Here is a 19,776-nt window from a genome sequence, read left to right as displayed (position 1 = left end):
AATGCAAGATATGAATCATATTCTATGATCCTAGAAACATCAATGCTGTGTGCAGTCCAGAGTGATCAAATGTAATCATCCTAATACAGACTTCATGTAGCACCAATAACATTAAAAGAAAAAAAATTCTACGGAGAAATGTATTGTAGCAGACCTACTTTGACCCGAACTGCCCAGCCGAGATGCCAACAGTTTCTGTCAAGGTTTCTGTATGTGTTTGCAATTGCCTGATAAAAATCTATGAAAGGATTGAGCATATTTAGATAAGCAAATCCTTTTCAGTCTGGACTGGGAGAAAAAAAGGCTAAAAGCCCCAGAGCTAACACATGACCAAAACTACATGTGTTCATAGCTGCATGCTTCCAAAGCAAAAAACAGAACAAACTAGAAAGACCCAGCAGCTTATACTTTCATTGTCTCAAACTCTACTTTGTGCCATGAAGCATCTTACAACCTGGCATTTTCTCAGCTTGCTACAATATATTATTCTTTGTACATCCAGGTCAGTTTGGTCCAAAAAGCAAACTTGGCAATGGTCAGCAAGTCATGGTCAGATCATGCAAGTCTTTGCTTGAGTAGGTTTTATACAATGCGAGTCAATATTCTGGCTTTCAAGGAGTTTAAAAGCCTGAAAGGGAGACGTTTGGATTTTATTTAAAATAACTTAATCCTTAGAACTCCTATATCTGTTTGCAAAGGGACAGAAGGCTCTACAGAAATACTCTGTGAAAACAAGATCAGGAAGGGCTTCATATTGTCTAAAAGCTGTTTTATTAAGTTTCTGGATGGGGGAGGAAGAATGTTCTTAAACAAACAAACAAACAAACAACTCACATTTTTAAGCAGTTTCCTTTTGAGAAACAGCTTTCCTAGCACTGCCACTCAAATCACTGTGCAGAGAAAACTATCACAGACTCCATTCAGCTAAATTTTAAGGAATCATCCTTTCCTTATGATGACTTCATGACAATCAATACAAAGGTTAAACAAAGCCTACCCACTTTAGTCCAGCTGTAGTCCAGGCTGAACTGAGTCAGACTGAGGTGAACACAAGGACATACCATCTCATAAAAACAATGTCTGTTTCTCATTTGTAGATAGTAAATAAGATCTATTTTACCTTTCAGCAAAGCTATCAAGTTTTCCCAACTCATCTGACAGACCAACAAGAGCATCCAGTGTCCCCACCTGTGCAAAAGATGAGAATTAGGTGAAAGATGCACAACCCTGCCTAAGGTTTCTGTTGGCAGAGCCTTAAGGGGACTGATTTGTGCTTAACACTCGTGAATTCAATAGTTTGGCTGAACTTTATCTACTTTGTGGAAAATAGTAGCAATTCCTTTACCCAGGACCTAGGACATAAAAAGCCTTTTCCAATAAAGGAAAAAAATACGTGCAGTCTCAAGATCACACATCGCTGTCTTCCTGTTTTCATTTCAACCTGTATCATTCATTGAGCTGCATAGTCTTTAAACTGATAAGACAATGACTAGAAATGCACAAAACTAATGCACACATACAAACAAGTCAGATGTACTGAGAGAACCAAGAGAAGCAGCACTTAGAGACCCTGAGACAGAGGGTCTCTGTCTGAGTTTTTGCTATTACCGAAGATTAAGTCTCTCACAAAGCCACTTCCAACCAACATCTGCTTTTTGTATGACTCAGTCACCATCCTGTATTTATGGTGTTGCAGTATATTGCTAAACCTTTTCTTCTAATTTGCCAGCTCAACATTATGAAGGGTCAAGCTGAGGGAGAAGAAAAAAATTTTATATAGAACAAATAGCAGAATGTGGATGGGTGTCTTCAGCTCCAAATGCTTTAGTTCCTTTAGCATAAGCAGACTCACACTACCACCAGTTGGGTAAGGTCCACAGATGGTAAAAATAAGGTCCATAGATGGTAAAAATAATATCGATCTCAGGTGTGTATGCAAAAAGCAACATTACCAGTCTGAAACATTCATGTGACAATTCAGTAGGTTATTACTTGAGAACAGGCCATGCTTCCCTGTTACTTGGATCCTTATGTACTTGGAAGAGCTCAAGTTATAACTGTTAACAATCTTTTTGGATTAAAGGCAGATCCTGGGTGCACTAAGTGTAGCATTGTTAAGTGATGGGTGATGACAGCTCCCCAAGGAATCAAGTTCTACATCTGTGGTAGCTCTATTGACTTTAATGCAGCAGATCTTGATTATCTCATAGCCACCATTGAAATAGAAATAAAAGTGCAGATCTCATAAAATAATTTTTAAAATCATGGATTAATACCCTTTGAATTTATATGATATTATGAAGCTGGATAATGCAGCTGAATAAACACACACATCAATTTCCCAAGGACTAATGTGCATTGTAGCACTGCTTTCTCTGTCAGCAGTGTTACTGCTGTGGTTCTAGCTACTCCCTTTGCATTAGCAATCCATCATGTAAAGTGCTGTATGTCTTTCATGACTAGGAGCAAATTGTACATGGAATGCAAGAGATTAGTTATTTAACTTATTCATTTTTCCTTCTGATACATGTACCCTTCCAATGTGAAGGTCAGCTTTGAGCACAATGACTTACTTCTCTCTGATCAATTTTCAGTTGACTGAACACAACTCATCCCCCAACCACAGTCTTCTTCTACTCTCTGCATGTTATTCCGAAAGATAAATCCCATGTTTATCCTAAAGGATAAATCCCACAGTTATCCCAAAAGTCTTTAGCCCTAGCTAGTGCTGCTGTATTGCCCATACACAAACCCCTTCTTCACTTACCTTTAAGTCTGGAATATGGAATTTGCTGTTGCTGGACAGGTTGGATTTAGATGTCACAGTGTTCATTCTCTCCCATGCCTGAAGATTTGTTTTATCTCCTGGAGCAGAAATTAGCCAGAACTCTGACATTATCTAGTATTTTTCCTTCACTCCCGCTCACTGCAGAAACTCAAAGCAGGTAAGTGGTTGAAAAAGCACTGCACAAAGGGTGCTCTTCCCTAAGAACAGAAAGAGTTAGAACAGATCACTGATTTTTTTTTTTTTTTTTCAGAAACACCAGGAGAGTGAGTCAGTCCTATGTCTCAGGCTGAAATGGAACATGACCTTCCCCAGAATGTCACGGAAAGAGTGTGACTGTTCTTTCCTTCTCAGGGTTGATCCATCCAGTTTCGGAATGAAGAAATGAAGCTTCCTCCTCCCCTTTTCCCTCCCGACCTGTTCCATTTGCCTTGCGCTGTACGTCCAGTCACCACTGGGGAGTCTGGGGACTTCACCAAACTACCCAAATGTAATAAAGCATTTCTGCTTGATAACTATTCATTCTCAAATTGTTGGATACGTGTAGGGAAAACTGAAAGCAAGACCTCTGCTGAACATAAAGGCTGCAAAAGATGCCACTGGCAAGAATGGAATATTGCTTTCCCCTGTGTTTTTTCTTCCCCGGCTGGATAGGAAGGAGCTGGAGGAAGGCAGGTCCTGGAGTACAGAGACGGTATCGTCACACCACCACAGACAGAACAGCCTGTCCCGGAGGGGGGACAGCTACTGTGGCGTGAAGCGAACAGATGAGGGTAGGACAGCGAGCAGCGGGCACCGCACCGCAATCCCCCGTCCTTCTCGAGGGCTCCCCTGGGGCACCCCCGACTCACGCCCTCGCTCTCCGGTGCACGGGACGGGGCAGGTGTGGCACTGGCCCCTGGGCACCGACCGCTGTCAGCGCGGGTGTGGGGGATGTGGGGGATGCCGGGTCTCTTCCCGCTGCCTCACCTGCCCGCGCTGCTCCCTGTGCCCGCCGCTCCCGGCCCGGCGGCTCCCGGCGGCTCCCGGCGGCTCCCGGCGGCTCCCGGCGGCTCCCGGCGGCTCCCGGCGGCTCCCGGCGGGGACGGCGCGGACACGCTCGGAGGCGGCCGGGGCAGGGTCGGGGCGGAGCGGAGCGGAGCGGCCGCCGGATCCGCGAGTGAGTGCGGCGAGGTGAGGGCTCCCTCCCGGGCCACGGTGGGCTGCTGTGCTTGGTGCTCTGTCACAGCTCTGACTCCGACAGCTTTGCATCTTTTTACTGTCTTTTAAAGTGGCACAAATAATGCAGAGGCCATTAGTTTTGTGTTGAACGCTGACTGCCTCTAGCAAGCCTGAAGGTTTTGGAATAACTAAAGAAACTTCTAGGAAAGTCTTGTTTATAGGGCTTCCCTGGGTGCTTTATTTAACAAATAAGTGGTGCAGAAGCCCCCGAGGTAGTGATGCTTTCGCTCCTGGTGATGCTTCTTCCTTGGTATATAGCTGTGGTGCTTAGTCCTTACCAAGTCTTGAGCTTGTGTTACGTTGCCTTAAGCTTGCTTAAGACATTGGGAGTGTTTCATAGGTTGGGTGAAGGAATGTTCTTGAGAGCCATCTAATGCAGGCATGTTCTGAAGGAAGCAAGTATTTAAGCACCTGCCTCTGAAAAGCATCTCTGCAAGTGAGATTCTAAGCCCCACACAGGTGGTTATCCAGTTCTCGTCTTCCAGTTGAGTGGTCTAATCCCTATGCAGTCATACAGCACTTAGACAATCTCTTCTATTACTAAGGGCTTATTTTCTTCAAAAGACAGTGCATTATCTACTCATGTTTCTGTGTATCAAATGTAAATGAAGCCCCACGAGAAATTAAACAGAAAGATGCTCCTGTTTTTCCACATGACCTGTTGTAAACGGAGAGGGTTTGAGATGCTGGGGCCAGGCAGGTCTTCATGCAAAGAAGAGCTCTTGACACTTTCAAGAACCTTAGATGAAGACCTCTAATGAGTTTGAGTATCTTCAGCACTTGGTAGAAGCATCTGATGCAAGGCATCCTGCATCATTCCATGTAAGTTGTGCTTTAGGTAGCTAACATGCAGGTCAAGGTCTTAGGCTCTAAATTTATAGACTCTTTAGATTAGCCAACGATTTATCTTCCTTTGCTTCTCTTTAACATTTTTAGTGATTTATAAAAAAGCAATACATGTGTGGAGGAGGAGAGTGTCTACTCCAGAAAAAGACATTGAGATTTGTAGCTGAAATAACCAGTCTGTGGAGGCTTTTTTGGTTTATTCTTTTTCCTTTCTAGGCTAATTAAATATTCAGTGCTCATAACTGCTAAGATTTTAATTCTTTTCAATCACAGACCCCTATGGCACAACAAAGGGCTTTCCAGAAAGCCAAAAAATTCCAAAAAATGAACATATGGTGTATGAGATGGTATTCATAGAAACAGTGATTATTGTCTAATCTTCCTTTTTGTTTTTGTTTTTTTTTTTTTTAGACTATACATTTTAATAATGAAAACAGAATTAACTGATGCTCAAGCATGTACATCATATATATCTACCCCTAGACTAGTAGTCTGAAAGGTATAGTAAACCTCCTCACCTGGATAAGGCAGTTCTTTCCCACCTCAAACCAGTTTTTACTGGATCCTTGCTGCAGTCTCAAGCTGTGGAAATGCTTTGCATGACTAATTTTAGAAATGTTACATTCTCATAAGCTTCTTAAATTTAGAACTGTGTAAGTTGACGCTAGTGTGAAGAGAACAGAAATGTTTCTTGATGCAGTGGTGCTAGATTTTGGGGATGCTTCTGTATGCATGGATGCTATGACTAATAAGGTAAAATCCAAGCTCAAGGGTTGTTGGATTTCTGGATTCTACAATATATGCTATTTCCTTCCTAAACATTCTTATAGTAGCAATGCAACTTTTCTTATTTTTTCATATTTCACATTTGTTTTGTTACTATTATTAAAGTGAAAATATCACGCTACTTTATTGTTTTCATAGAAAATGATCAATTAGACATGATGTTAATACCTAAGCAATGTCCTGCTGAACGTCTTCTATTATCATATTTTCTAGTTTTATTACAACTTTTTAATCTTTATTTTTTCCCCACTACATATTTTTCAGGCTGGATGAAGCAGCAGTGGAGGTGGAAGGGAAGAAGCAGGTAGCACCACATCCTGTGGGACAAGGAGAGTGTGCTGCAGTCTGGTGGTAACACAGCTCTGACAGCTCATGTCTCCTCAGCCATTTCCCTGGCTGGCCCTTCATGTGGTGCCATGTGATCTCAGAGCTGTCTAATTCCCTCATGATCATCACGTGGCTTTCTGTTTCCTTTGATCCATCACGGCAATTAACTTTTCTGTGACTCTGCCTCTCTCTGTATTTATGAGTACTTTTTCAGATGTCACACTAAGGAACAAAATTCTGCCTCAAAACAGTCATTAACAGTACTGAAATATCCTACTTGAAGTATCTCCCAAACAACTTTCTCAAAGAGATAACCAAAATTAATTACCTAAACAATTATGACACTGATACTAGCAAGAAAGCTTGTTTTAAGCTTGCAAAACAGCAGCCATAGAGCTGTAGTTCTCTATAAAACAAATTATACCGCTATTATGAGCATTACCTATTTAGTTTTATAATAACGTGTGGGGTGTTTTTCCCTCTGCTCAAAACCAATCTTTTAAATCCTACTTCCCAACCCTCCGTGTTTTACTATTGTTGCAGCAATATATTTAAAATTGTAGTCTAAAACATTTCAGTGAAGAACGTCCTAAATAATTTCATAATTTTCTGTGTACCTTTAATATTAGTATACGAACTACTTATCGTAATTTCTTAGCTATGTATCTATTTCTTAATTATGTTAAACAATATTGGAATATTGATTACTCGCTCTCTGTGTATGTGAAGTGCAGCAGAATCTTCTTGATGAACTTTTTTTTATATATTGAACATGAAAAGTGAATGCACCTGACAGCTTGTCCTTAACATAATCATATGTATATACCTATTGCAGGGGCACTGTCTAGTTGTCATTAAAACCAGGAAAGGTAACATTCAGTTTGCTTATCACCACTGTTCAGAACACTGCACCACCATGGCCAACACCAGTACTGCACACAGCAAAATCTGACACCAAAAAAAGAAAGAAAAGGCAAGTAACGTGATTTGCTCTTTGTTGAAAGCATCCCGTATCTCACATATTCGCAGTCAGTTCATCTACTTGCTCATCTATATTCATCTGAATGGAAAATCTAGAAGTATATCATTACTACATGCAACAAAAATTAATGATATACTTTTTAAATTCTGTAGTCAGTGTAACAGGCAGATTTGGCTGCTCTTAAGTTATCTGGATTGAAATTTTTAATGGCCCACATTCTAGTTCATTTTTCCCCTTTGATTTTCTAAGAAGTCTTAAATGAATGACTGGCCAGGCTTGAATTTATCAACTTTTCACGAAAACTAAATTGACTGAAAAGAATAAAAATATAATTTTAAGACATTTGAAATAAAACACTGTTCCCTGCTGTGCAGTCAGAACCTCTGGGTTCTACTGTTCTTTGTTTGCACTGTAGTAAGCTAAATGCATCTAGGGAATGGAAAAGAGGGTCAGGAATCCTCGTGCAGTCTAAACTAAAGAAAGTCACATAATTCTCCTGACTGTAAGAATCTCCAGTGTTTTATACCTCTAGGAATTCTTTGTAGGTTCAGACCTCCTGACTCTGCCTAATGCCTTTTGAGGTGCCCTGGAGCATCCTGTTGGGCCTTCAGCTGCTGTTCCAGGGTAACATTGGCCTTCTGTCACACCAACCAACCCCGTGCAGATGTCTGGGATTCCTTAGGACATTCTGAATAGTGGACAAGGGAGTTCAGCTTTAAATGTCTATTAAGAGCTTGTGATGCTCTAATTAGATGATGGAACCTAGATATGATGGAGCTTACCCCATAGAAGACACTCAGTGGCTGCTGCACCTCCTCACACTTCATTAACTGCATTTACCAGGGATGAGATTCAGATGCCCCAGCTTCTAGTGCCACCAGAGATGTCCCTGGAGGTCCTCCCTGGCCTCCAGATTATGCTGCAGAGGGCGTGGTTTTTCCATAGGTCTTGTGTCAGCCCCATCTAGGTGTCCTGGACACTATACAGCATCTCAAAAGCCACTAGAGAACCTACATTTAAGCAAGTGAAGCCTTAACACTCTGAAACTGGAGCTTAAACACCTAGCACCCACATAGGCACCTATATTTAGGTGTGCTCATTTCCCAGGAATCTCAGCTATAACACCCTCTAATACAAACTAGAATAGAGGCCTTTCTAGTCATGATATTGGTATCATCATTGTTGCAATACATCATCCAGGGGACCATGCATAAAAATTACTTGAAACAGCTTGTTTGCATCTTGTATCAGAATTATGTATTATTAAGAATTTAGTTGTGATTTTCACTGTTTCTTGAAGATGTGTGTAGATGAGATATAGATTATTTTAGTCTCTTGTAAATTGGAACAGGAACAGTTGGAATTATTTGCATGTCTTTTTTTTTTTTATGGTTGCTGGCAAGGTTCTGATGAGCCAAATCCTGGATTCACTGTTTTCCGTGGATATCGGACACAGTTCACCACAGGCTGAGAAAATTAAGCTCCTCCACCAAGGTTGCCAAATAACTCCAGCCTTCCTGATTTCACATGGAGATCATCCAGAATGGGACCACGGCCAGCCTGACAGACACCTCAATGGCATTGATATTTGAGGTTTTTTGCAGTGGAATGTACCACAGAAACTACATATAGCTGAGACAAGTGATTTAAAGGGATTAATCAAGCAAAGTAAAGAACTAATGAAGAAGGGAACTAAGGCAGCCAGCCAAGCAACACCAAGTTACTCTATAATCAGGTGTATTGTCTTAAAGAAGTGCATAAGGCAGTCATTTAGGACTTTGGGGCTCCAGACATAGATAACCACCAGAGACTCCTGATGAAGCCCCTCATAGACCTTGTAAAGATGTGTATATATGCTAATAAGTGTTGGGAAATGTCATAAATATGTAACAAGAATGTGGGGAATGAAAAATGAATAATCATGTAATGCAGATGTAAGCTGTAGTGAAGATACCTCCGGGTGCACTTTGGCAAGCTGATTCCCAGGGTACCGGGCTTGCTGTGATCATGCAGTGCATCACAATAAAGAATGCCTGCTTCCTAAAACTCACGAATTGAGTCTGAGAGGTTTCTTTTAAGAGCCGATTTTAGGCAACAGCAGCCCATGACTCGCGTGATGGACACCTCACTGGCACCACAGCCTGTTAGATGCACACCCTGATGGCACCACGACCTGCCTGGTGGACACCTCAGTGGCACCATGACCCGCCTCGCTGACACCCCGAAGGCACCACAGCCTGCCTGACGGACAGACCGGGCCCTTCCCGTGGGAAGCCGCAGCAGCGGAGCCGTTTCGCTGTGAGCTGCGGCGCCGGCAGAGCTGGCTGTGCCGCAGGTTTGCTGTGCTCCCCTCGCTTCTCCCCCGTGTGAGGGAGAGGCAGCGCCACCGACCCCGGGCCGCCCGCCCCGCGGGTCCCGCCCGCCGGCGGAAGCGATCCCGCCTTCCGCTTCCCCTGTGCCCGGGAAGGGGCGGGCACGGCCGCGGCCATGCAGGTCTCCAGCCTCAACGAGGTGAAGATCTACAGCCTGAGCGCCGGCAGGAGCCTCCCGGAGGTGAGGGCGGCGGGGGGGACGCGCCCGGCCCGCTCCGGGTCCCGCAGCGGGAGCTCGGACCGCGCGGTGCCGGCGCTGGGCTGAACCGCGGCCGGGCCGGCCCGTCTGCCCGGCCCATGTGCGCTCCTGTCGGGCATCCTCACCGAAACACAGCCATAAGTGTTCGTTCAACTAAAAATGCAGTTTGAGTGCGTTATTGCTCTGAATGTAGGTCTGTTGTTCCACAGACCCTTAAGCAGCACGACTTTGTAAGTTTTCTTGATGTGCAATCGTTAAACTTATCAGTGGAAATTTGTAAAATGATCAAGAGAAAAAGAATTAGCGCGCTAAATGTCTTATACTTCAAATGCGTGGATAAACTTTAAATGTTTCTCAGGTTCCTGTGTGAATAATAAGCTTGACACTTATGTATATATTTGTTTGCAGTGGCTTTCAGACAGGAAGAAAAGAGCTTTACAGAAGAAAGATGTGGGTGAGTTTTGCCCTTGCGGGGTCCTCAGCTTTATACATACACAACATTCAGGTCCAGAGCAGATACTTCACTGATATGAGGAAGTTATTTCTAGCTCATATTCTAAAAACTACAAAATTAAAGCTACAAATAGTTACTTTGACTTATATAACTTTATGGGAACAGAATATTACCAGGGGTGTTTTAAATTTCAGACATTAAAATATTTGAGTTGTGGATTGTACAGAAATGTGATGGATGAATTCCATGTATAGCTTATGATAAAGTCAGACTGTAAACTCCTCTGTGTTACTGTGTTAATCTTAGAACGCAGGTATAATCATTTTAGCCTAAACTTGTCATAGGAAATAAAAATGACTATTTGGAATTATAGGAAGTGTTGTATAAGAAACTCAACTGAGAGAAAAATGCATTGTTAACAGGAGATAGAATACATTATACAGCATATTAATTGTGTAAAATGTGTGATGAATATTTGCTACTACGTTATATAATAATTTGTTACATACCTCAGAATAGTAATTTACTTGGCACAGAGCTAGCCTGCTCCTCAGTGTTAACAGACTGTTAATCTGCTTATAATGTGTTAGTTAAAATATTTAAAAGATAAAATATCTTTAAAGCATATTCCTTATATTCAGTTAGCTCAACATGCTTCCTTAAGAAACCATTATAATTTTTTGGACTGATACAATTGTGCTAACTTTGCAATTTTTTTTTTCTTTATAGATATCCGCAGAAGAATTGAACTTATTCAAGACTTTGAAATGCCCACAGTTAGCACAAAGATTAAGGTATCAAGAGATGGACAGTATATTATGGCAGTTGGTGAGTTAACAAAGAGTCTGTCTGTAGCAGAGGCCAAAAGTCCTAGAAAATCTTGACTGCAGAATGACTTAGGGTTTCAGGTAGAATTGATAAGAGTTCATTAAATGTAACATTAAATGTAACACTGAACATAGTGTTGGAAGTTTACTCTTAAGGTGTGATAGAATGGCTGTCTTGGTAGTGGTGCTGTGGAGCAGTTCTGTTTAGAATACAGAATTCTTAGAAACATAAAATGGTTTGAGTTGGAAGGGACCTTTGAAGATCATTTAGTCCAACCCCCCTGCCACTGGTGTTTATAACACATATAAAAACCAAATCTGTTTATAATACAGTTAAAAACTAAGTTCTGAATTATTTTTATTCTATATATGTAAATTTGCTTTAAATAACTTCTGAATATCATTGTTTTAGTGTTGTTTTATAGGATGGAGGATAATGCTGCATTTTGTAACTGTCAAAGCAGAATCCAAACAGGAGTACTTTAGTAGGCATTAATAGCATAAGGAGCCTTGGTCTTTCAGACTTACTGGAAGGTATTATTAATTCTGTTATGATGTACCTGGTAATCAGAAGAACCTGCATACAAGTAGGGTGCTTGCAAGCACCGAAGACAAAAATCAAGCCATAAGCTTGTGTTCCTAAGAGGCATATTTTTCCAGTCACAGAGGCTTTGGGAAGATCAGAATACTTATGGTAGAAATACAGTAAAGCCTATATATGTAAGATACTATATGTTTTTTAAAAGATGGTTTAATGTTACTTTTTGTTTAGTGTTTCTTTTAAATTAAACATCAAATTGTTCTTTCAGGAACTTACAAGCCGAGGGTCCGCTGTTTCGATACCTATCAGTTATCCCAGAAATTTGAAAGATGCTTAGATTCTGAAGGTTAGTATAAACTATGGCTGTTAACATAAGATGTCTTTCATACATAATTCAGGTTGGACTCAAGTACAGATTTCTCTCCCTGTGCTGAGGGGACAGAATGTACTTTAAGGCAACACAAGAATCTGGAGTGAAACATCCCCTAGTCTTTATCTCTCTATTTTTTTCCTTGTCATCCCACTTCAGAGTTCTTTCCTGTCTTGGAACGAGTAGTGTGGGGAACGTAAGATTTACTTTGAGCCAGTAAGTGTGGGGCTCAGAGGGTGAATGTGGCTGAAGTCTGTGTTCTGTTTAGTGAATGTGACATGGGTACAGTGCCTGGGTGGTTGCCAGATCTCTCTTCTTTCCCCTTCTGTGAAGCAGTCAGGTAGGAGAATGCACTGTGGTTGCTTAGTTTTCTCCCTGGAGCCCAAGCTCAGTAGACAAGTTACAGGATAAAGGGAATTCCCTGAGGGGTAATTTTGTTTGGTTGGTTTGCTTTTTTTGTTTATTTTCTTGGAAACAAGGTACTTAGGAATAGATGGTAGCATGGCCAAGACCCTAACAACACCTTGTTTGCTATTCATTTGGAGGGAGAACAACTGTGGTGAGGGAAGCAAGGAGCTACAATGGGAAAGGGAGAATTTTAGAGTGCCTGTGTTTGGGTTTGTTTGTTTGGTTGTTTTTTGTTGGTTGGTTTGTTTTTTTTTAAGATAACCGATGACTGAAAACAAATACAGAGGTGACCAAAAGAATGAGGGGATAAGCATATTCATTACAGAAGAACTGAACTGGTCTAACTGATGTGTGTGAAAGTGCTGTGAAAAATAAAACTTGAGAACTGCTGAATTAGCTCATGAAAAGGGTAGTAGAGCATGGGGGTGGCTTTTTGCCCTCTGCCTTAGGACTACAAGGAGTGACATAGGGTGAAGGAACAGTGCTACAATGCAGTAACAGGGGAGGTGGTAGGGCAGGGTTTCAGAGAGACTGGGGAGAAAAGGTATGGCAAGAGTGAGACCCACTTTGAATGATGGAGTCATTGTAATACTAAATGCTTGCTGGTAATTAGAGCTTAAGTTAGACCTTAAAGCTTTTTTTTGAACTGGCATCTTACTAGACTGCAGAAGTATGTTTCATTTGAAGTATAGCGTAGAGTCACTTCAGGTAACTTTAAATGAGTTATCTCATTTATATGGAACCAATTTAGCTGAAGCAGCTGCTCCCTAATGTTCTCAGCACAGCTGATTTAGAACTAGGCAAAGTTCAATATGTTACAGGGTTCAGCATGAATAGTAGCTTTCACATTTGTGATTTTTTTGAGACTTAGAACTTTTTTTTTGTGGAAGAGTTGGCCCCTTAGAAGGACAGCATGTGCCAGTTTATGCTTATGTGTTCAGATTGACGTCACATTTTGTCACCTTTGATGGAGTACCAAAGCTCCATGGACCACACACTCACCAAAAACCATTTGATTAGACCTTCCCTGCACCAATAAAATACATGGCTGAGCAATGTGTTGAGGAACATGTCAAGTATACAAGAACGATAAAAAGATTACAAGATGCTTCATATATTTCTAAAGTTTTAGAAACTACTTACTGTTTTGCAAATGAAGCTATATAATTAAAGATCTTATCACAGTGCCTGCTTTATGCATTGACACCTGTGGGGAATACTTACATGACTAAAGATTAGCATGAGTGTAAATGTTTTCAGGATTTATGCCAATGTTTGCAAATAAATTTGCTTACTTAGTTGACTTAAAATTCTCTTGCTCTCTCCTCCAGTGGTTACATTTGAGATTTTATCAGATGATTACTCAAAGGTATGTCTAATGTTTTCAATGTATAAATGAAAAAATTGTTTAGTATGTATATTAAAATGCATTTTCATATATAGTAAAGGTAGTCAATCAACACAACTTTTGGAACAAAAGTTTTTTTTAAAGAAAGCAAATAGGATAAACATTTTTTGTAGCTTTAAAATGTTGTTTGTTTTCTTTTTCTCTTTGTATTATAATTTGCTTTACCACTTCTAAAGTCTTTTATGTAGTATAGAAAAACTTCAAATAATGATCTACTCTACAAACAAAATAAGGTAAAAAATGGAATTAGCTCTTATTTGTAGGATAATGTTTAGTCACAATCCTGTGTGATAAGTGGTACATAGATACACCATTTTTGAGATGTGGGATAGCTATAGGTAAGTTAATAACCTGATTTGTCAGTGTTGTTGTAGACATGATTATGAGCATATGAATGAGGCAGAAATTGTGGAGAGAAGTAATGTCCTTTTTTAATTTATTTTTTTTAATTTCATTTATTTTTAAATTAAGTGCTGTACCTGAAGGAATCACCTGAGTTCTTAGGACCATGAGCCATTTTTCAGGCCCAGTACAGTTAAATATGAAATTTAAGCATATGTAATTTCATTAGGACAAGCCATTTTGTTTTGTTTTGTTAAGTGTTTATTTTACTACTTTTTTTTCTGTGAAGAGACATTACCATTTCAGGAACAGGTTTGTTTTAATAAATACTCTGTTTAATCAGAGACAAGAACATCTAGCCTTCTAGCTTTTCAAAATGTTTCCTGTGAGATTTCCAAGGAAGTGCATGAATTTAAGTAGCAGAAGATCACGACTGGTACTGTACTGTACTTGTCTGTGGGAAAATGTTTCTGGTTGTACAGACCAAACAGTTGTTTGTGAGACTGAGACATGCTGTGTTCTCAAATGTGTTTCTGACTGGTTATGAACAGAACGACTCTCGTGTGTTTTTAACTATTATTGGTACTATATTTTGGACTGAAGCCCTGCTTTCTCAACTTAATACAACCTTGTTTTCAATTTGATTTTCCTAAAACTTAACAAATCCTCAGAAAGAAAACTTAATTTCAAGTAGCTGTCATGATATTGTGGACACGTTAGAAAGAAGGAACAATATTTGAGAACTTATACTTGAAATTCTTAAAATCATGAAAGTATTGATTGGAATTGGACCTTCACATGTCATTTACTGCTTGAACAGTTCTGTCAGAATCTGCAAGCATGGTGGTTCCACAAATTTACTGCATAAATTGTTGCCATGCTGCACTGCCTTGTCATAAAGAATTTTCAGTTCCTGTCCAACCTGCCCAGGAAAATCTTAAATTTTTACTGTTGTAAAGATGACAGATTTAAAGTAATTTTTGTACCTCACCCTTCCTGAGCTTCTCATCCTTATTTGTATTGCTAACAATGTAGTTCAGCAGTAGAAAAATTGAAATTTTCATTGTCTACTGTTTTTAGAAGATGCATCTACTACATATGCTAAACTTAACTAGCATTTTTCTAATCTAAGGTAAATAGGAATGAGGCTCGGAGTCAAAAGTCAGCCTGTGATTATATGTATCATTTGTGGCATGAGTTTGGGCAAGGTCAGCTCTGCCTCCATCATACAATGCCTGGGCATGGTTTGAAGTACAGTGTGAGTTAACAGGTGGGGTGGGTGATACTGTCTCTGGAGTGGGAAGGATTCCTTCATGTGGATATGTTAACTTGCCATCAAGACTATAACAGCAGGTTCTGGCCTAGTTTATTTACTGGTACAGATCGAGCCCTCTGATAATGCCTCTCTGTGGGCTTTTTGCAGGACTGAGATGTTTTGTCTAAGTTTCAGAAAGAAACAGTGTTCTTCCTCAGTTAGCAAACAACAAAAATGCAGAAAGACCATTGGTGTAATTTATTGGAACACTCTGTGCATCAGGTTGTGTAGTTCATGTACTTAGTACCTGTGAACATGCTGATGTCTGCATAGCGTGGTACCGGGCAGAAATTACTAACTAGTATCTTGAAAGAAATACAGATGTTAATTTTGGTGCAGCAGAACACTGAGGTAACTGTACTGCTTCTGATTGCAGAGTCACTTTCAGGGTATCACATATACTCTTATCAATATTCATATAATGTATATTAAAAAAACCTGTTTGCCATGGCTAGTGAAAATGATGAAGCACTAGTTGATTCTGTCATTTTAATAGAACTTGTTTAGGTTGTGATGAGCCCGTGTGAGCTTGAAAAAAAATCACTGGAGTTTGTGCTGTAAGGCAAGTTGGGGAGATTGCTGTCGTTTCTCTCTTTCAGTGATTTCTGTTTTATTTTCAGATTGTCTTCTTGCAGTGTGGCAGGTTTGTGGAGTTTCATTCACAACATGGCCATTACTACAGGACAAGAATACCAAAATTTGGTAGAGATTTCTCTTATCACTATCCATCTTGTGACCTGTACTTTGTAGGAGCGAGGTAATAAGTGGATTATTTTGTTTCACTTTTGTTAGCAATGTTTTCCAAGAATGAAATAAACATTAAAATGCTAGAAAAGTTAAAAAATGGAAGAAGTGGCAATTCCTTCCAGCTTAATAATGGAGACTGTGAAGAATGGAAAATGTAGGAAAAAATTCAGTTCCTTGTGCTGTTCTAAGGCTTTCTTTTCTTTGATTCTTAAACCAGGTACATCATGTATTTGCAAATTTGTATTAAATATTGCAAGTCAGTGTACTGTTCTAAAAAGTGTTTAGCATCTAGGTAAGGAAAATTAAATAATTCTTTCTATTCTGGTTGGTGTTTTGTTGCTGTAAGGTGTGAGTTAAATCACGTAATTGAGTTTGTGAAAAGACATAGTAAAAATAAAATTAGGTCTTTAGGGTTTCAAACAAAATAAGTAGAAATTCAAGATGTAGCTTAAATCATAGGAAGTTAAAAAATCTTGAGAAATGAGTTAATGTATCCTTTCACTGGAACAACAGTAATTGGTAGGATATTGAAGTATAATAAATATGCTTGGTGAACATGCACATTTTTCTCTGTATTTTTAACACTGCAGTACAGATTTATCTTGTTGTAGATTGTGAATTTTGAAAATTGTGTATTTGGCAAAATTAGGCTGTGAATAAGAATCTTTACAATGCCTCAGAACTTAGAGCAGTGCTTTTCAGTATTTGTAAGAGGCAGGAGTAATTCTGGATTTTTATTTTGTAGTTCTGAAGTATACAGGCTAAATCTGGAACAAGGAAGATTTCTGAACTCCCTGCAAACTGAAGCTTCGTAAGTTATCTGTAATGCATGACATCTATCTGTCTTCTTTCCACCAGGTGGAAGCAGACTACTAGCATGCTCACCATCAGTACTATCTCTGAACACTGCCCAAACGCATCGCAGAGTTGAAAGGGAACATATGCTGAGTCTGAGTCTCATTTCATTTTATGTTCTGTAATTTTTTTGTTCCATTTTTTATGTTTAATTGAGTTTTCTTTTGTGGATATTTTAAAATTGCTTAATATGAACTTATAATAGGCAGTATATAACTTGATTTTAAGAGCATTTCATTAAAACTTTGCCATTACTGCTCAATTTAGCCATCATATAGAGATCTACCCACAGGGTACGTACTTTCCTAGACATGTCTTTGTCCTTCTGCTCTTGGAGTAGCCCAGAGATATTTTTTTTATATCTCTAGCATGTGTCTGATTCTTTTGAAAACAGTACCAGAGCAGGAACTGAGCTTCTTTCATGTGGGGAGAGGTAGATGAGAAAACCAGACTTGACTAGAGAAAGTTGCTAGTTGGTGGGCAACAGCTGGTGTTCAGTGGGTAGGATGGCTTAATGGACAAAGAAGTATTTGGCAAGGCACAATAAGGAACTGAGCAACAGGAAAAAAAAGGGTGAAATTCTGGAGTGGGAGGGATAAGGGTGTAGTGTAAAATTTGGATTAGAGAGATGAGGCTTGAAGTTGTGAGAAGGTTTTGAGGTGGGAGAGTTGGATGACTTACAGAATTAGAGGTGGAGAGCTTTGAATAGAAGAAGTTGGAAAACACTGGTGTAAGCGGTATAGAGAAATATTTGTACTTTAGAAGAATTGTTGAAACACGGGTCTCTGAGGTGCCCTGTTGAGAAACAGGATACTTGGGTGAGAGAAGGGAGAACAGACCATTCATCAGACAGAATGTGCTGGAGATGTAAGCTTTAGAACATAAGTAATCAGAAAGATCTTTTGACATAATTAAAAACAGAATCATTTAGATTGGAAAAGACCTCTAAGATCATCAAGTCCAGCTATTAACCCAACACTGCCAAGTGCACCACTATACCATGTCCCCAAATGCCACATCTGCACATCTTTTAAATACCTCCAGTGATGCCCATTCCCAGGGTAGCCAGTTCCAATGCCTGGCAACCTTTTCAGTGAAGAAATTTTTCCTAATATCCAATATAAGCCTCCCCTGGCACAACTTGAGGCCATTTCCTCCTGTCTGTTGTGTTGTTTAAGAATATAGTGGAGCAGAGCAATATGGCAAGGCTCGGTGGTATGTGGTGGATATGGGCAGAGAAATGTAGAATCATTCAGGCTGGAGAGAACCTCAGAGCCCAGGCTCCTGCTCAGGGCATGGTCACACGGAATTCAGATGAATTTTCCCAGGGATATCTAGAAAACTTCAAAGATGGAAATTTCCAACCCTTTATGGTCAACCCATTCCAGTGCTTAAATTATTCTTACAACTTAGAAATATTATCTCGGCATCCCTTTAAGTATGGGAAGCTGCTATTGTGTGGCTGTCTGTCCATCCCTCCAACTTTTGCTTTTCCAGGCTGAGCAATAGTGTACATGATTACAGAAATCTTTTTAGCTATTCATGTGTTAAATTATTCTGAGGTCATTAAACTTGCTCTTTTTTCTGTTTTAGAGAGAGTAATGTCTGTGACATAAATCCTGTACACTTTTTGTTTGCTATGGGGACAGCTGAGGTAAATGTTTGCATTTCTTCTATGAAAAGGGCAGTACTGTTTGTTTCATTTTTATATTAGTTTGCATGCGGATAAGAAGAAATCATAAACCTAATTTGTTAATTTGATTTCATTTGCTATGTTAGATATAGATCTGTTAAGATGACTTTTTAGAGTGTAGTGCAGATAAAATATCTGAGTTACTTGGTTGCTTAGATGCTTGAGATTTCGCAGATGGGAGAGAAAATAATGTTATCTTGTTTTGCAGTGTAGCCATCTGTAGAAATTAGCTAGCATGTGTACCCTATTAATCTTAGGAAAATTAGCATTAATTATTTTGATTCAGATCACATTTTAAAAAATAGAAATGAAATGTGTGCAGCATGTAATTATTAGAACAACTCTTGTCAACCTAGGAAATTTTGTTAATTATTCATATACTAAATAATTTATAATTTTATGTAAACATTTTTAGAATACCAGGCATCTGTTGTGTATGCTTGAACCATATTTTCTAAACTGTTTAGGGTAGAGTGGAATGCTGGGATCCTAGAACTAGAAATCGAGTTGGGCTGTTGGACTGTGCTTTAAGCAGTGTGACAGCAGACACAGAGTGAGTAAAGTCTACCTTTTCAAAGTGTGCTCTTTTGTTTTTTTTCAGAAGTTTTGCTTTTAGAAATCAATCCCACTTTGCATTACAATGACCTGCCCATGGTCTTCTCATTCCTAGTGTGAATAAAAGGTTTTCTTAGTCATAAAGCAGTTCTCTTAGTCATTGATCTGAGTAGTACTGGCTATTTTTCTACACAAACACAAATTGTGAATGTAAAGAATGCAGCTTTTTGAAGTAATATTTCTGAGCGATACCTATAAATTATTTTACAGTAATTATCTTAGCTATTTTTAACATTAAAAAAATTATTTGCAACCTTTATTGAAGAATGCTTAATTATAATCATTGTGCTTTGCAGGATAGATGGTTTGCCATCCATTTCAGCATTGGCATTTGATGGAGCTTTGAATATGGCTGTTGGAACATCTACTGGACAGGTAGATTTAACTTTGTCTACAATGGTTCTTAGGAGATCCTGTCCTTGCATTTCCCAATCCAAGTCATGCATTGAGTGCAGTTATTGTAATGTATCTATTACTGCAAGTATTTATAAGACTATAAATTATGTATACAGAGTAGCAATAGTCATACTTCAGCTGCAATTTAATTTTGTCAAGTGGTCTTTCTTTTCAGAACACTCTAGGGACCACTTAAAATCATCATAACCTACATACGATATAACTTCAAATTTGCAGTTTTCTTATGACTCGAGTCAAGTATATGGGGAAGTTGCTGCTTTTTGAGA

At 39.4% G+C, this 19,776-nt stretch overlaps 2 protein-coding genes across 4 annotated transcripts in view; one reads left to right on the top strand and one right to left on the bottom strand.

Annotated features, from left to right (window-relative positions):
* Positions 1 to 4,776, bottom strand: part of ATP6V1C2 (ATPase H+ transporting V1 subunit C2) — a 28,602-nt gene extending 23,826 nt beyond the window's left edge. Inside the window, exons 1-3 of one of the 3 annotated variants that reach the window (XM_064650520.1) lie at positions 3,755 to 4,776; positions 2,768 to 2,985; positions 1,121 to 1,188 (exon numbers count right to left, since the gene is read on the bottom strand). In XM_064650520.1, the coding sequence (XP_064506590.1) occupies positions 1,121 to 1,188; positions 2,768 to 2,896 (197 nt within the window). In that variant the 5' untranslated portion in view covers positions 2,897 to 2,985; positions 3,755 to 4,776. Of the gene's footprint in view, positions 1 to 1,120; positions 1,189 to 2,767; positions 3,711 to 3,754 lie in introns of those variants that run through there. The other 2 variants (XM_064650521.1, XM_064650522.1) reach the window with 2 other exon arrangements.
* A 4,600-nt stretch (positions 4,777 to 9,376) lies between these two features.
* Positions 9,377 to 19,776, top strand: part of NOL10 (nucleolar protein 10) — a 49,190-nt gene continuing 38,790 nt past the window's right edge. The window contains exons 1-10 of the mRNA XM_064650518.1: positions 9,377 to 9,500; positions 9,927 to 9,972; positions 10,702 to 10,800; positions 11,609 to 11,686; positions 13,450 to 13,487; positions 15,804 to 15,940; positions 16,676 to 16,741; positions 18,379 to 18,439; positions 18,946 to 19,031; positions 19,390 to 19,468. Coding sequence (XP_064506588.1) covers positions 9,435 to 9,500; positions 9,927 to 9,972; positions 10,702 to 10,800; positions 11,609 to 11,686; positions 13,450 to 13,487; positions 15,804 to 15,940; positions 16,676 to 16,741; positions 18,379 to 18,439; positions 18,946 to 19,031; positions 19,390 to 19,468 — 756 coding nt within the window. The 5' untranslated portion in view covers positions 9,377 to 9,434. The remainder of the gene's footprint in view (positions 9,501 to 9,926; positions 9,973 to 10,701; positions 10,801 to 11,608; positions 11,687 to 13,449; positions 13,488 to 15,803; positions 15,941 to 16,675; positions 16,742 to 18,378; positions 18,440 to 18,945; positions 19,032 to 19,389; positions 19,469 to 19,776) is intronic.

Source organism: Pseudopipra pipra, chromosome 3 (genome assembly GCF_036250125.1).
Source record: "Pseudopipra pipra isolate bDixPip1 chromosome 3, bDixPip1.hap1, whole genome shotgun sequence".
NCBI lineage: Eukaryota > Metazoa > Chordata > Aves > Passeriformes > Pipridae > Pseudopipra > Pseudopipra pipra.
The sequence above is the reverse complement of the archived record's forward strand: the minus strand, read 5'-3'. Positions and strand labels throughout refer to the sequence as shown.